The sequence below is a fragment of the Ursus americanus genome, chromosome 32 (genome assembly GCF_024610735.1).
Source record: "Ursus americanus isolate L20-20 chromosome 32, mUrsAme1.1.p, whole genome shotgun sequence".
Lineage (NCBI taxonomy): Eukaryota > Metazoa > Chordata > Mammalia > Carnivora > Ursidae > Ursus > Ursus americanus.
In genome coordinates, this window is record NC_142158.1 from 21,087,022 (window position 1) to 21,103,024 (window position 16,003).

General features: G+C 41.8%; 1 protein-coding gene across 1 annotated transcript in view; it reads right to left on the bottom strand.

The window, feature by feature from the left end:
- Positions 1 to 15,067, bottom strand: part of KIF13A (kinesin family member 13A) — a 203,057-nt gene extending 187,990 nt beyond the window's left edge. The window contains exons 1-2 of the mRNA XM_087858074.1: positions 14,874 to 15,067; positions 14,473 to 14,563 (exon numbers count right to left, since the gene is read on the bottom strand). Of these exons, the coding sequence (XP_087714200.1) occupies positions 14,473 to 14,531 (59 nt within the window). The 5' untranslated portion in view covers positions 14,532 to 14,563; positions 14,874 to 15,067. The remainder of the gene's footprint in view (positions 1 to 14,472; positions 14,564 to 14,873) is intronic.
- Positions 15,068 to 16,003: the final 936 nt, after the last annotated feature.

Below are 16,003 nucleotides of genomic sequence, written 5' to 3' on the forward strand. Positions count from 1 at the left end.
CTGAGACTGAGACCTGGGTCGGGCTCTGGGCTCAGTGTGGAGTCCGCCTGAGATTCTCTTTCTCCTTCTTTCTCTGCCCCTCCCACTTGTGCGCTCACATACGTTCTCTCTCTCTCTCTCTCTCTCTCTCTCTCCCTATATATATATAATAAAGTCTTTAAAAAACATATTTTAAGAAAACAACTAGTAAATTCAAAGGACACTACTGTATGGGTGGTTCTGGGAAATCACCCAAATATACTTTCCAAATTTTAGAGTGTCAATAAAAAAATGCCAAACCAAAAAGATTACAATAAATAAGCCCAAGAATAAAATACACTCACTTAACAGGTGCCAGAGAACCAGATACATAAGTAAAAACACTTCCTTATTTTGAATCTTTAATAGAGAGGCCCTGAGTCCATGTCTCCCATATAAACCACTGGAACAAGAGGCACCACCCTCGGGACTGGGACAATAAAGTCAGTTGCCTCAGGAAGAAAAATAGAAGCACAGAAACCCAGTATTACTGAACACGATGTTTCAGCACCTTCAGACGGTGATTTCCTAAGAAGTCAGTTTATGTCTAGGGAGTATGAACTATCTATGAGTCCCCCACACTAAATAAACCCTACTAACCATTAATTACATCCCAAGAGTAGAAACACAGTTTAGTACAACACACACTTTCCAAGAACGTACTATGTCTAAGGTAAAAAGGACTGACACCCAGTAACTAGAACTGAAGGTCCACAGTCATTGCAAAGAAAAAATTCTTCCAAATGTGGACACTTCAGTCAAAAGTAATCAGAAACTTCATATTACTTAAAAGAGCTGTAAGGTTTTGGGGCATCAGGGTGGCTCAGCTGGTTAAGTGTCCAACCCTTGATTTTGGCCCAGGTCATGAGCTCAGGGTTGTGAGACTGAGCCCCGTGTCGGGCTTTGAGCTGGGCAAGGAGCCTGCTTATGACTCTCTCTCCTCTCCCCCTCCCCCCAGCTCTCTAAATAAATAAATAAAATCTTAAAATAAAATTGTAAGGTTTCCTACTTTAATTGCTCTTTTTGAATGTTTTAAAAAAACTTCATTTATTAAACCTGGAATGAGTAAGAAACAATATTAAAAACAAAACCCAGATTGGAGGCACCTGGGTAGCTCAGTCGGTTAAGCATCTTGACTCTTGGTTTCAGCTCAGGTCATGATCTCAGGGTTGTTAGACCGTGCCCTGCTCAGTGCAGAGCTCACTTGAGATTCTCTCCCTCTGCCCCTCCTCCCCTAAAATAAATAAACAAATAAATAAATCTTTAAAAAATAAAGCAAGCAAGGAAGGAAAGAAGGAAGGAAGGAGAAACAAAACCCAGATCAATGAGCATTAAGCGTCCCATGGTAATAAAAATAATAAAATTATCAACGCTCAGTGTGTGCAATGTGCCAAGAACCGTGCTAATTCCCACAAGCCCTACAATGTCTGCAACTCTCACTATTTCCATTTTATAAATGAGGAAACCAAGGCACTAAGGGTTAAGGGACTTGCCCAACATTTCACAGCCAATAAGTGATTCACACATAGACAGTTGGCCCCCAAAGTTCACAGTGGCTCTTGGCCACTACACCGTTCTGTCATGCTGCTTAGTTATTTATACCCAACTAAGAGCCACAGAAACACTGAAGAAGGCAAATAAAAGATTTCCCTTCCTTGGGAGTAAAAGCTTTGGCTCAGATATGAGGTAATTTACTCTACCTATGAAATTTTAAACTCTGTTTAGGCTAACTTTTACCTAGATTGGTGAGTTTATTTCAACACACCAAACTACAAAAGCAAAGATGTACTCTGTACCATTCCAAAAATTCAGTGATATATACAAATAAAGAGGATGCTCTGTTCATTTTTTTAAAAGATTTATTTATTTATTTGAGAGAGAGTGAGCGAGCAAGCAGGGGAGGATCAGAGTAAGATCCTTGCTTGACACATTTAAAAGAGGCTAGAAAGTCTGTTTATCCAAATTTTTATTGCTATTGGGTTTTTCAATTAATTTTTTTTAAGTAAGCTCTATGCCCAACTCATAGCTTGAACCCATGACCCCTAGATCAAGAGTCCTATGCTCTACCAACTGAGCCAGCCAGCCACCCCTATGTTTATTGTTTTGTGGTTGGTTGGTTTTTTTTTTGTTTGTTTGTTTGTTTTCCTAATTGGTTCTCAAGTCTGGGAACCAATGATCAAGGACAGCTAGAAGTCACTCTTGGAAAAAGCTAGTTAAATAATAACCTGGCTAGAGAATTAAAAAAAAAAAAAAAGAGTCCCTTAGGAATACAGTAGACCAGCAATTTTGGAAAATTATTTCCACTGCACAATTCATCATAAAAGCGTAGACTACACTGTCATCCTCAAGAGAGGAATATTATTCTATCAAAGCCAGCACTACTTCAAGGCTTCAAAAATACTTAGTTATGTTGCCATGCTAATGTTACCTATTTGTACTGTAACTCTAGATCAAAAAAGCAGATGTTTCAAACTGGATAGGGTTGCTCAAATTTAACACCATTATCTTGATAAGCTTTCCCAACCACACTCCTCCCTACTTACTCAAAACATTACCCTTGAAACAAATAATTTTAAGGATACTTCTCAATGTAATAATGTAACTATTCCGTTACAATTTGTATAGTGGATTCTAAACTTTAACGATATAAACAGAAGTAGTTAAAGACAGAGAACAAAAGGACAAAACAAAACAAAAAACCCTAATAGTGTGTTATCCAATTTTAAAAAGGGCAATTACCACTGCAAGTCCAGCCTATAAATCTGGACACATTCTCTGGTTAGCTGGGATAATAGATAGGTGGGCACACCAAGCATCAATTCTTTATTAAGAAGATGTGCTTTATTAAGCCACGGAATGTAGGTCTGTTAAAAGGTTTTTTAATCTGTTAGCAAACTGTATGTGGGTTGACTGTTTGTGGCCTTCCAAAATTTGGGACAAAACTATGTGGTACTGGTAATGCAATGTCTGTGCGTGTCACCAGTGTTTGCCCCTTCTGGTTTTCCCCTGCGGCTCCCAGTTGGAGATAGAGGAATATTTGTGGTCTTTGGAGGTAGACGTACAGTCTAGGGAGTGTCTCCTCAAGACGACACAAAGAGCTAACAGCAAAAAGTAAAGCTTCCCTTTCCTCAAAGGCTTCCTTCCTGTTCCCTGTCTTCTAAAAAAAAAAAAACAAAAAACAAGACTCCAAACTTCTTCCTCCGAGGGAATGGCACACAGACGCCTTCCTCACCCGGCTTCTCACAGCAGCAAGCTCATCACACCTTCAGACCAGATGCTGAAGGGCCGCCCAGAATCAGTAACTCCACTCTGCTTTCCAAAGAAAGGCTAAGAGAGCACAAACCAGAAGGGAAATACATACGTACGTGTACACACACACACACACACACACACACACACATACACTCTAACCAGAGCTGGCCCCACAGTGAAAGATAGGAGATACAGTTTGGTAGGGTGGTAACCGGACCTCAAAAACATCATCAACTGCCCAAGGACACTTGATGCAAACGGCTCTGGAAACGTCATTTCTCCACTCCCATACACACATGCCTACTGCCTAAAACAGCTGCATGACTGCAGGAACAGCTTAAAAATCAGTGCTTCCCCCAAAAACCACAACCGTGCAAGATGAAAACTAATCGACAGGTCCAAATCCGATGATTTACAATCCCCTGTCGGATCCAGAAGCTGCTGCCCCAGCCGAGGCGGGAGGCGTGCAGAAGGTCTGTAAGGGACCCGAGCTCCTCGCTAGTCTAATGACTTCAGATAGCTGGAGCTGGTGGCTGTCTTGTTTCACTCGACACCTTCAATTCTTGCATCAGCTACTGCAGGCAAACAGAGCCTGTCAAGAACAGTGGCTCTGTCCTCCTTGTTTTCCTAACACTCTGAGAAGCAAGTTACAATGCAACCCGTTTCAGCTCCTGTTAATGTTACATACTTTCTCTGTTGGACTCAACTCTACATGTTAAGTACAGACGGGATAAATCTGAATTTTAGGCCTTAAAACACTTTACAGATTACCTAATCTAGCCCTCAATTTTACAGTTGTAAAAAGTCAGATGGAAAAGGACTAATGGCTAGCTCAAGGATATAGAGCAGGTGAGTGGCAGAAGCAGGCAGCACCCTGCTTCCAATTCATCCCACCAGGCTGACCCTCCACATACACAGGGTCCCCAGGCTCTGTGGCCGTACAGGAGCCGAAGCTGGGAGGGCTGCAGCCTTACGGGGCCCGCAGCAGGGAAAGGTGGCCCACAGACCACTTGAAAGCTGAGGGGCCAGTGCTTCCCAAGGAGTCAGGATCCAGGCAAAGGACAGGCAAAAGGCAAGTACTCTGCATCTAGGTAATTTAGGTAATTCCTTCCCTTGCTGCCGAAGTTCAAGTAAAAACAAATCAGGAGAGGCATTTTTATTAAACGCACCTGGCTAGGGAGTAGGAGGCTTTTTTTTTTTCCTTTCTTAATGGGAGAGAATTTATTTAGCTTTGTGAGGCTTTACGTTCGCAGTAATACATACCCTTGGCACAGGAAAGCCCTATGAAAGTTCCATAAATTACCTTAATAAGGTAAATATTTAGGCTGATTTTATGAGGCTTTCCTATATTAATTTGCAGGAGGTTAATGGTTATGAGTACAAGATCACAGTCGAAATGGCAAGAGAGACCGAAGCACAAGGTGTGACACTTTAAAACCTGGTTTATTAACCCGGACCAGTGACTCTCAACCCTGGCTACACATGAGAATCAACTGCCAACCATGTGAGTTAACCACCTTGGACATTCAACCTGGTCAAGCCTTCAGATGTCTACACCCTCAGACTTCTAGTCTTCAAAGAGGAGGTCCCAGACTTTGTGGAACAGACAAGTCATACCTACTTTGCTCTGTCTGAATTCCTGACCCACAGAATCCATGAGCATAAGAAAATGGTTGTTTTAGACCACTAAGTTTTGGGGCAATTTGTTGAATGGTAACTGGGACATCCCAATGCCTAAGGTGTACTACAGCCCAACTGAGCCAGAAGCTCTGAGGGTAGGAGCAGGCATCGATGTTTAAAGCACCCAGGTGATTCTAATGTGCAATCGTGTCTAGACCTCTGCTGTCCAAGACAGTAACCACCTGTCACAGGTAGCTGTTTAGATTTAAATTAATGAAAATTAAGTAAAATTTAAAACTCAGTTCTTTGGTTGCACTAGCCACATATCAAGAGCTCAGTAATCATATACGGCTGGTGGTTACCATATTGAATGTAGATATAGAGAACATTTCCATCATCCCAGAAAATTCTATTGGACAGTACTAGTCTAAAGCAGTAGTTTTCAAAGTTTGGTCCTGAGCTAACAACATCAGCATCACCTGGGAATTTCTTAGAAATGCAAATTCTCAAGCCACATCCCAGACCAACCAGATCAGAACCTTTTGGGGTGGGGCTCTCCAAAACCCTGATACACACTCAAGGGTGAGAACTCCTTGTCTTGTGACTGCCCATACAAAATCATTTTTCTTACCCCCTATCTGATATTTAAATCTGCAAATTATCAACTTTTAATTCCATTATAATGTAAGAAAATAGTTCATGATGGCATACAATTTCAAAGGAATTTTTGTGTTAGCAAGCATGTTTGAGAAGAAATGCCTTTCAGTTAGCAAAGGATTCTAAAATGTTTCATGAAAATGCTCTCAGCTACGAATAATCACTAAGAGAAACAATCTTAAGGTCCAAAAATATTTAAATGGTTAAAAATTATGACACTCAACAGACTATTCAATTATTAAAATTGTAATTGTGAAAATGATATAGCATAACAAAATATAAATGGGAGAAAAGCAGAACAAAATTGTAACTGCAAATTTGTCTATTACTTAGACAAGGACAAAATGAAGGTGGAGGAAAAAGAAGAACTGGTTAGGCTTGGCCAGACAGTGACCCCACCCCTTTTTCTTTCTGCCTTATATCTTATAAAGATACCTGTGAAAAAAGCATTTTAGAATATCTAAGGAAGCGATTTTTTAAAAAAAGATACGATTGTGCTTTGAGTGAAAAGTCCACCCCAAGAACAATTTGGTAAAACAGTTCTACTACTTTATCAGTGATTCACTGAATTGTTCATCTCAGAGAAACAGGATCTCCAGACAGGACTCAAGCAAATAATGAGGCTTAGATGGGCTGTCCTATTCCTGAGAGACTACAAGGATTTCTTCTCTCTAATTTTCCTTTTAACCTTAGATCCTACAATCAACTATCAGAATTATGCATTTTTACAAATAAAATTTTAGAGATGTGAAAACTTGACTTTTTTGTTTATTTAGTTTCCACATCATTGTTGGGTGATAAAATGCCAAATAAACTAAATTCCAAGGAAGAATTTCTCCCATTTTTTTCTTACATTTCCAAGTCTAAAGTCCCAGAAATATTCTGTAGAGTGACTTTCTTTGACAAGACAGCTGCTGGGGGACCTACGTGACTCAATCAGTTGGGTGTCTGACTCTTGATTTTGGCTCAGGTCATGATCTCAGGGTCTTGGGGTCCAGCTGTCAGGCTCCATGCTCAGCAGGCAGTCTGCTTTAAGATTCTCTCACTCTCTCTCCGCCCCTCCCCCTGCTCTCACACGCATGTGCACTCTTCTCTCTTTTTTTCCTCTCTAAAATAAATAAATAAATCTTAAAAAAAAAAAAAAGCTGAATCCCACATAAATCAACTCTTCGTTGTTTTAATACATGTTTTCATATAAATTTTAGCCCTACTTCCTTTACTGACAGCTCTGTTGCTGTTAAACTGAATTTCTTACGTTGTCAAGGCACAATGTCACCTTTCTGGGTGTTCATGTGTTGGTTTCTCTGCTATTCTGTTTCCTATGCTGGTAATGTTCTCCAAACTCCTTTAAATTCTAAATGCATAAACACCTTCTCTACCATAGCTCCAGGGAAGATTTGAGAAAGGGTAAATGTGGCTGAATAACTCTGAGAAACCTTGATGTCTTCAAGAAGCCTGCTACTTGGGGAAACTCATTCCTAAGAATTCCTTCAAAATATGAATGCATGGCATGTGTAATTTTGTTAAAAATCAGAAACAATCCAAGTTATCCACTTATCTCTAACTAGATTTTGACAGAAGCAGCCAAGTTAACTGGTGGAGTGATAAACTGTCCAGCTTGGTATCATGTAGAAAAATTTTCCCAGCCCAACAAGCATACATATTTTTAAATTAAAAGTATGTCTGGACTAAAACTTTAGTGATGCAAAAATAGGATTTTCCTACTTTTTACAGCTTTTTGTACTGACTATAGCTAATTACCTTCATGAATGCTGGTAATTAAGCATTATCTAGGGCAACTACTACCTTCAATTATACCATTTGCATATGCTTTTACGGAAAAGGAAATCATTACTTTTATTTCCATTGTTGGAAGTTAAGTAGAGAAGAGATTGGACAGAAGGTTTTAATAATTTTTTTTTTTTTTTTTTTTAAGCAGTAGAGAGAACCTACAAAATGTTTCCTGTGTGTTGGGCGTTCTTGAAACTAGGCACTGAGATTACAAAGATGAATTATATCTCACCCTTGCCCTGGAGAAGTGAGAATCTAGCTGCATTCACGTACATCTGAGCAAGGTCCTTAACGCAGAAGACAGAGCTCAAGCTACCTTCATTGTAAACTAGCTTTTATGAAACTACACTTTAACAAACAACACAAGACACTTAAAAGAAAAAAGTAGACCATATATAGAAAACTATCATTAATGTCCTCAGAGACAGAAAATACCATAACCAAGCAACAAAAATAGGATACTATTAAAAAACAAACAAAACTCAGAGGCCAAAAAAAGAGCTCTTGGAAATTAAAAATATGATAGGGTAAGAGAAAAATTAAACATAAGGGCTGGAAGATAAAGTGGAGGAAATCTTACAGAAGGCAGAACAAAAAGATGAGGAGGATACATATTTCCAGGTCAAAAACGCCTATTGTGATTTCTCAAAAATGGGGAAGGAAAGAATATTCTACAAGATTCTAGAGAATAAAAATCTATGTCACATCTAAAGGATTAGAAACCCAAATAGCAGGGTGCCAGGGTGGCTTAGTTGATTAAGCATCTGCCTTCAGCTCAGGTCATGATCCTAGGGTCCTAGGACTGAGCCCTGTGTCAGGCTCCCTGCTTGGTAGGGGAGCCTGCTTCTCCCTCTCCCTCTGCCACTACCCTCTGCTTGTGCTCTCTCTCTGTGTCAAATAAATAAAATGTTTTCAAAAAATTTTTTTTAATTTAAAAAGTAAAAAAAAAAAAAAGAAAGAAAGAAAGAAAGAAAGAAAGAAAGAAAGAAAGAAAGAAAGGGAAAGAAGAAACCTAGGTAGCTTTGGACCTTTCAACAGAAACACAAGAAAGCAAAAGACAACAGAGCAACCAAATGTCTTTAAAATGGAATGTGATACCCACTGAAAATATCAATGAAGTGAGTGGATAGAATAGATATTTTCATGGTTTCAAAACACTTTACCTTCCAAACACCTTTTCTAAGGAATTTACTAAAGAATATGCTTTACAAAATCAAGGCAGTAAACCAAGAAAGAAAAAGGAAACAGAAAAATAAGAGATTCCACACAGAAGAGAGATAAAGGGATCCTCAGAATGATGTGACAGGCAACCCCAGGATGACAGCTATGTCAGGCAGAGAAGACTACCAGTTCATAAAGGAGCATGATGGAAGGCTTAAGGAGAAATGTTTCTAAGAAGATGAAATCAAGAAAGTACTTCATATGTTTAAATGTCTTGAAAGGAGTCTTAGGCAAGGGGCAGAAAATTTAAATGTTGAATTAAGGATAAGTACATAGAAAAAGAAGCAAATTAAAGAAATAGAAAAAAAAATAAAAACAACTGCTAACTCCAGGAAAAACAAAAAAATTTGTATGACAGGAAAAGAAATCATAGAAGAGCACATGGCTCAACTGTAAAGAGCTGACTATATTACATAATCATATAAATACTAAATATTGATAAAATTAAAATTACTGTAAGTATACTGGCGACATGGGGGATGGGAAGAATTTGGGGGTGGGGTGGAGACAGAGCATAGAAAAAGAACACAGGGGGCGCCTGGGTGGCTCAGTCGTTAAGCGTCTGCCTTCAGCTCAGGGCGTGATCCTGGCGTTCTGGGATCAAGCCCCGCATCAGGCTCCTTCCTCTCCCACTCCCCCTGCTTGTGTTCCCTCTCTCACTGGCTGTCTCTACCTCTGTCAAATAAATAAAAAAAATCTTAAAAAAAAAAAAAGAAAGAAAGAAAGAAAGAAAGAAAGAGAATACAGAACAAATAAAATGTAGCACTACCAGCATGTTATTCAGAAATATGGAGGGAAATTCCAAAAGAATGAGCTAAAATTTCTATATGTGGCTGCCTCCATGGAAAGAAATGAAAAAGAGGATTCCTTCTTTTTTATCATAGATTTCATAAATTATAAAACTACTTTACACTTTAAATTATGTACACTAGGGGCACCTGGCTGGCTCAGAAGAGCATGCAACTCTTAATCTTGGGGTCATGAGTTTGAACCCCCTTACTTTAAGTAATCAGAAGAGATTACTTAAAATTTTTAAATTTTAATAAATAAAAATACACTGATTTTACATACATACACACATACATATACATGCACACACACACACACACACATAGATATTCAGAACCCAACCTTTTACCCACTAAACTTGTGTTTTTCAAATTATAGTTATAACCCATTAGTGGGTTGTGAAATTAATTCAATAAGTCAACCATCATTTCTAAAATGAATTAGAAGAGACAGGGATAGAAAGTAATAGATACACTGCACATAGTAAATTTTTTCATGAACCTCAGTTCACGTATGCACACACACACACAGTCCATGATGTTAAATGTATTTTTAACTGTGGACTGTGAACAAAATGATTTTCAAATCACTACTCTAATCTACATTGCATTATAATTACTTTTAGTTTTGCTTCTAAAAGTAAGAGATTCCAATCTACCTTTATTTTATTTTATTTTATTTTATTTTATTTTATTTTATTTTATTTTATTTTATTTTTAAGATTTTATTTATTTATTCGACAGAGAGAGACAGCCAGTGAGAGAGGGAACACAAGCAGGGGGAGTGGGAGAGGAAGAAGCAGGCTCATAGCGGAAGAGCCTGATGTGGGACTCGATCCCGGAACGCCGGGATCACGCCCTGAGCTAAAGGCAGACGATCAACCGCTGTGCCACCCAGGCGCCCCCCAATCTACCTTTATTTTAAAACAAAGGCATGGCAAACGCTGACAGCTAATGAAAATATTCCATTAAAATGCTCTTTAAAATACCACTAATGACATGCATAAAGAATGATCACTCTTATATTAATGAAATCTAAATGCTCTGCTTTCTTACAACCGACTATAATATTTGAGCTAGAGAGAAATATAACACAAAAAACAGGAGAGAATTCAAAGTCACCCAAATAATTTTATAATGTGGAATATTACTGATTCTTAGATGATCTATTTTTTAAATTGCACATGACTTTCACATGACTTAATTTCTAAATTTCTGGTCTACAAAGATACTTGAGCAGAAGGAACCATCCCAGGCGCCTTTGGAATAGCGGAGAAAGCCAGCTTGGAAAAAAATTGCAACACATAATACATAAACTAGAAAATATATACACAGTTGACTGAGAGACACAATACATAAACTAGGAAATATATACACAGTTGACTGAGAGACTAGCTTTCTTCCACTGACAGCGGAGGATATACTTTAGAAGCTATACTGCACATATTGCAGTGTGGAAAAACTGGGCAAGAAGCTAAACCTTTGATGCTCTTTTACTAAGAGCCTAAATTTAGCCCATTTTTCTTTTAACTTAGCTAAGGTACACATTTACATTGCTTTAAGTGCTTACCCAACAATTCACTTTATATAAAATAAGAACAAAAACTTCTATAGAAACAAATTCCATTACACTCTCTTTGTAATACAACTTCACTTTATTTCCTGAACTTCCTAAAAGTTACAAAAATCGGACTCATAAGCCAACCACCTATATTTTTAAAACCACCACTACCATCCAAACTAGATGTGAAAAAGAATGAAAATGAATATATGGGTATTTAAAGATAGAAAAGGTATTTGTTGAAATACACACGAACGATATATTCATGCGCACGTATGTGTGTTTGTGTGTGTCTGAAAATATACACTGTTTTTGGAGAGATGAGGGGATGGGAAGAACAGGGGAGACAACAGGGCAAAAGAAGACTTTACATTATGTATCTGTTCATACTGTGGTTTTTAAACTGCTACCTATTTGGGCAAATTGGGGGTTCTCACTCTCTTCTCCCCTCCTGAGTTCCCTTGCTTCTGCATCCTATTCCATGCACTTCCACAGCCCCTCCTCGGTATCCTCATCACACTAGGGAACCTACTCAGTGCAGACATTTGCTGAGTGCCTGCTACCTGCCAGCTGCTATTCAGGGCATGGGACACGAAGGTAAGTAGGATAAGGTACCCGCCTTCAGGGAGCTCGCAACCTCAGAAGGAGACAGAAGAGGAAACAGGTCATTTCCAAAAAAAATATGGTACATATAATGGCAAAAGTATAATTTACATAATCTACCGAACTGTAATTTTAACTATTTTTCCCTCTCTCTTCCCACATCTCTCAAAGGTGCAAACCTCTGAGAGGCACTAGAGCCATAGTGATCTTTGGATCCTCTGTGCTGAGAAAGAATCCTGTATGATGTAAACTTCATAAGTATCTCCTGAATAGTAAACAGAACAGTATTTTAAGAAACATGTTCATATATGTCTTAATGTTTCAAAATGGTGAGATATATATATATATATATCAACTATTAACCTGGACCTCTGTAGTATATTATAATCTTAGAATTGCAAAACAAATATCTTTAACCTCAGAAGCCCTATGATCTTTTTAGTCCTTAACATGCAGTCTTGGCTTTGATTTCATAAAGGGGAGAAATCATGAAAGCTAAGCCTACCTGTTTCCTCCCCTAGAAATCAAAGCATCCTTGCTTGTGTTTACTGGTAGGACTGAAAACTTTCACCCACTAATTTACAATTTCTATTTGTGGTTAATACATTAGTAATTTCTTGCAATTTTCAGAAAAATAATAATTCTCACTTTGACACAGATTTGCCAAGACTTCTTATACTTCAAGCCTTGAACTTCTAGGGAAGAAAAATAATATTCTTGCCTTTCCCTGAGCTCAATCCCAAAATAAATGATAAAAATGAATTGCAAACATAACATGAAGCATAGTTGTAATTAATCAACCCAGAGGCCAAGAGGGGAATCATTTCTATTTTTAAATACACTGTTGCTTTAAGGGAAAACCTGGTGGAGAAATATGAAACCAAGCTACATAATGAAAAATCAAAATGCATTTGGTGTCTCCATCCTTGCAAAGACAGTAATCCTAACCTACAAGCAGCACTGCTGGATAGACTCCACTCAAGTTTTCTGTAAAGTAAGTGGCCAGTACCCAGGCAGAATCCCACAGAAAGGGTCCATCCACCAAAGAATCCTATCTGTCAGGGGGACAAAACAAGAGAACTCCCATGTTTTGATTCTATTCTTAACAGTTTCAGATAAGGGGCTATTCCAATAAGCCAGCAGATGGATCAACTCCCAAATCACCCCGCAAATCTTTATCCAAAAGATCCTGATTCATCACTGCAGTGGTATCCCTAAAAATAATCAACTACTTATTTAGCATTTGTAACCAACTGTCTACAGTGATCATTTCTATCCAAGTTCCACGAAATTAAATGTTTCTCTCCACAAATCAGAAAGCTTCATTTCATTAAACAGTAGCTAACTGCAGCACTGCCTGTGGTTAAGAGTGACAAGGACCAGGTGCCAAACCAGCAAGGAAAACAGAAGCAGCAGCTACATGAACAGGAGCTAATATTCTACCTGTTTCCCAGACTGCTTTGAAGAATCTGACCGAGCAGAATTTGCAGAGGAAACAATAAAAAAATAGCCAGCTTCAGAAAAAATGTTGATGTTGTGGACATCGAATTTAATCTGCAAATATTTAAATTTACTCAGTTCACTAGCATCATGAAATATACAATTACACCACTACAAATGTATCTAAAATACCATAAATCTTTAAAATGTATCTAAAATATTATCCGAGGACACCTCTATTAACTGAAAAGCATTTAACACATTTTAAATATAACTTTAGCAACTTACTATCACTGTGACAATCTGCTGTAGGGACCAGAATGTTTGCAAACTGAATAAAAATTTCCAGCCTCGATACAAAAAGCAGAGTTCCCAATCTTATCTCCTGACAACTTCTTCCCCCAAATTTAGCAAAATTGTGCCTGAACACCACATGATTATAGAAAAGAGGCAGCTGTTTCCTTTAGCAATAAAATAACAAACCCTACTTCAGTCTCTATTCACTGAAAAAATCTCCCAAGAGCAAAAAATCACTAAATTGTAGTGCATCAATCAACAGGTGACTTTCAGAAACACACTCGTACTCGTGTCCGTGAGAAATTAATTCTGTCAAATCTCCTGTTTTGGTTTTTTTTTTTTTCTTTCTATTTTTACAAGCTACTGCATTACTATACTGAATGAATTCCAACCGTTTTCTTCTCAAGGGCTTACCAGAAAAATGCCAAATATTCAAATTATTTTAAGGCATTTTCCCATACTGCTGCGTGGAATAGAGCAGAATTAATAAGGATCCAAGAGTTACCACTTTTCAAATGCAAATATGTTGCCATCTAGTAAATGCAGCCCCTTTTTAAACATCCCCCCCAGCGTCTACACAGCTCAGGGCACTACTTTTGTTTCCATGAAAATCAAAATTCGCGCATTACATTCAGGCATTATCTCGACCCAGCACCAACAAAATAATAGATTTTAAATGGTTCACGCCTAAGCCTGCATCATAGAATACTGTTCTGCTTAATTATGGGGTTTCCCCCCCCCCATTTTACATACAAAGTCCCTAAACAATTCCGCCAAATAAAGGAAACTGTGCAGTGGTAGGAAAAAAAAAAAAAAAAAAAAAAAACGAGGGGCACTGGATTCTACGAAAACAAGGCCTTGGGATGGTCCCTTGCCCGCCTCAGGCCTCAGTTTTCTTATCTGTGAAATGTGGGACTACTCGGCTCTGGGGTCCCACCCGGCCCCCTCTCTCCGGGTGCCCCGAAGCCGGCCAGGGACGCGGCGGACTGGTGCCGGCTGTGGCCCGGGTGCCCGGGCTGATGCCGCTCTAGATGGGAGGGCACACCGAGGGGGGGCAGCGGGAGGAGAGGAACTTGGACTTGCAACGGCTTCAGACAGGAGCGTGCGACAAACTTGAAGCCGTCCTCCTAACAATAGGCAAGAGCACTCCCATTTTCCGGGCTCAAACTTGCAGGAGACTGCGGGGTGGGATCCCCCTGCCCGCCCTCGCGGCGCCCGCTTTACCTTTCTCCCTGTTTGGTGTTAGAAGGAGGAGGGTGCAGGACCGTTTGATTCCCTTCCATCTCCACCACGCACTTGGTGTTCAGTTCCAGTTCTGAAAGCAGAAGGGAAGAGGGCCGTTGCCGAGCCGAGCATCCGCGCCTCCAGACCCCTGGGCGCGGGGTTCTCCCGGGGGGCGGCCGAGCCGCGGCGCCGGGAGCCGGGAGCCGCGCGCCAGGGGCTCAGCGGCTAGTGCGGCGCCGCCTCCTCCCCGGCCCCACGGCTCCGCCGCGCTCTCGCCGCCCCGGCCCCGCGGCCCGCACTTTGCAAAGTTGCCCCCGCCCTCGGCCCGACCACAGATAAAAACGAGCGGAAAGCTCCTCACCTCGCCGGTTCATGGGCCGGACCCGGACGGCAACTTTTACCTTGGTATCCGACATGTTGGCGGCGCCCGCTCGGCCCCTGGCGGCCCCTCACGCGCCGCGCCGCCGCCGCCGCAGCCGCGCGCCCCCCGAGCGCGGCCGCCGCCGCTCCGCCGTGTGCTCCGCGAGGCAGCGCCGAGGCGCGCGGGCCATCCCGGGGGAGCGCGACGCGGGGCACGGCCGGGCCCGGGGAGGGGCGGGCGGGCGGGCGGGCGCGCGGGGCGGGGCGCGGCGGCGGCGGCGGCGGCGCGGGCGGGAGGAGGCCGCGCCGCCGGGCCCAGGCGCCGCTCTAGCCGCGCCGGCCCAGCCGAGCGCGCCGCGCCGCGGCCCCTCGCGCCCGCCCCGGGCCCGGCCGCGCCGCCATCTTCCGCGCCCCGCCCGCCGGACCCCTGGGCGCGGGGAAAGTCGGACCCGGCGCGGTCGCACAGCGGTCCCCGGAGCGCAGCGGGCCCGGGCGAGAACGGCGAGCGGCGCGGGGCCTGGGGCCGGACGCCTGGGGGCCCCCCGGCCAAATCTGCGGCGTGCCGGCGCCGGCGGGGAGCCCGGGGGCACCGCCTGGATCTGAGTCCCCCAGTGGGGCCGCTGTCACCCGCAGACCCGGAGCCCTTGGGCGTGCCGGGTGGGCAGGCCTTACCCACGGAATGAAATACGCCTCGACCGAAATGCCAGCACGCCGCCCCCTCCGCCCGCCCCCCACCAGCGTGCAGCCGTCTTTTCAGATGGATGTGGGGAACCGAGGCTAGACATGAATCTGTGCGTCTACCACCGAAAGAGTGTGTGTTTCTCAACACTGCTCTCGCTCCCCTTGCCTTCCCTTCCCTTCCCCTCCACTTCTATGCGAGAGACGTCAAGTAGGCTGGGAGGGTCATTCACTCTTACATAAGAATTTAATAGCAATGGATTCTGTCGTCCTGCCAAATGCAGACCTCGCTGCCAGGGCGGAACTGGGTGAATCTGATTTATTCTGTTTGGTTCAACAAGTGCTTATCGGGACCTTACTGTGTGCCAGGCATTTGGAAGGGTACAAAAGTTTAAAATTCAGAATTTAAATGTGGGAGACATATTTCGGGTTTGCTTAAATGTGGAAATTCAATCATTCATAAGTTCATTGAAAGTTGAATTGGGGGCCTACT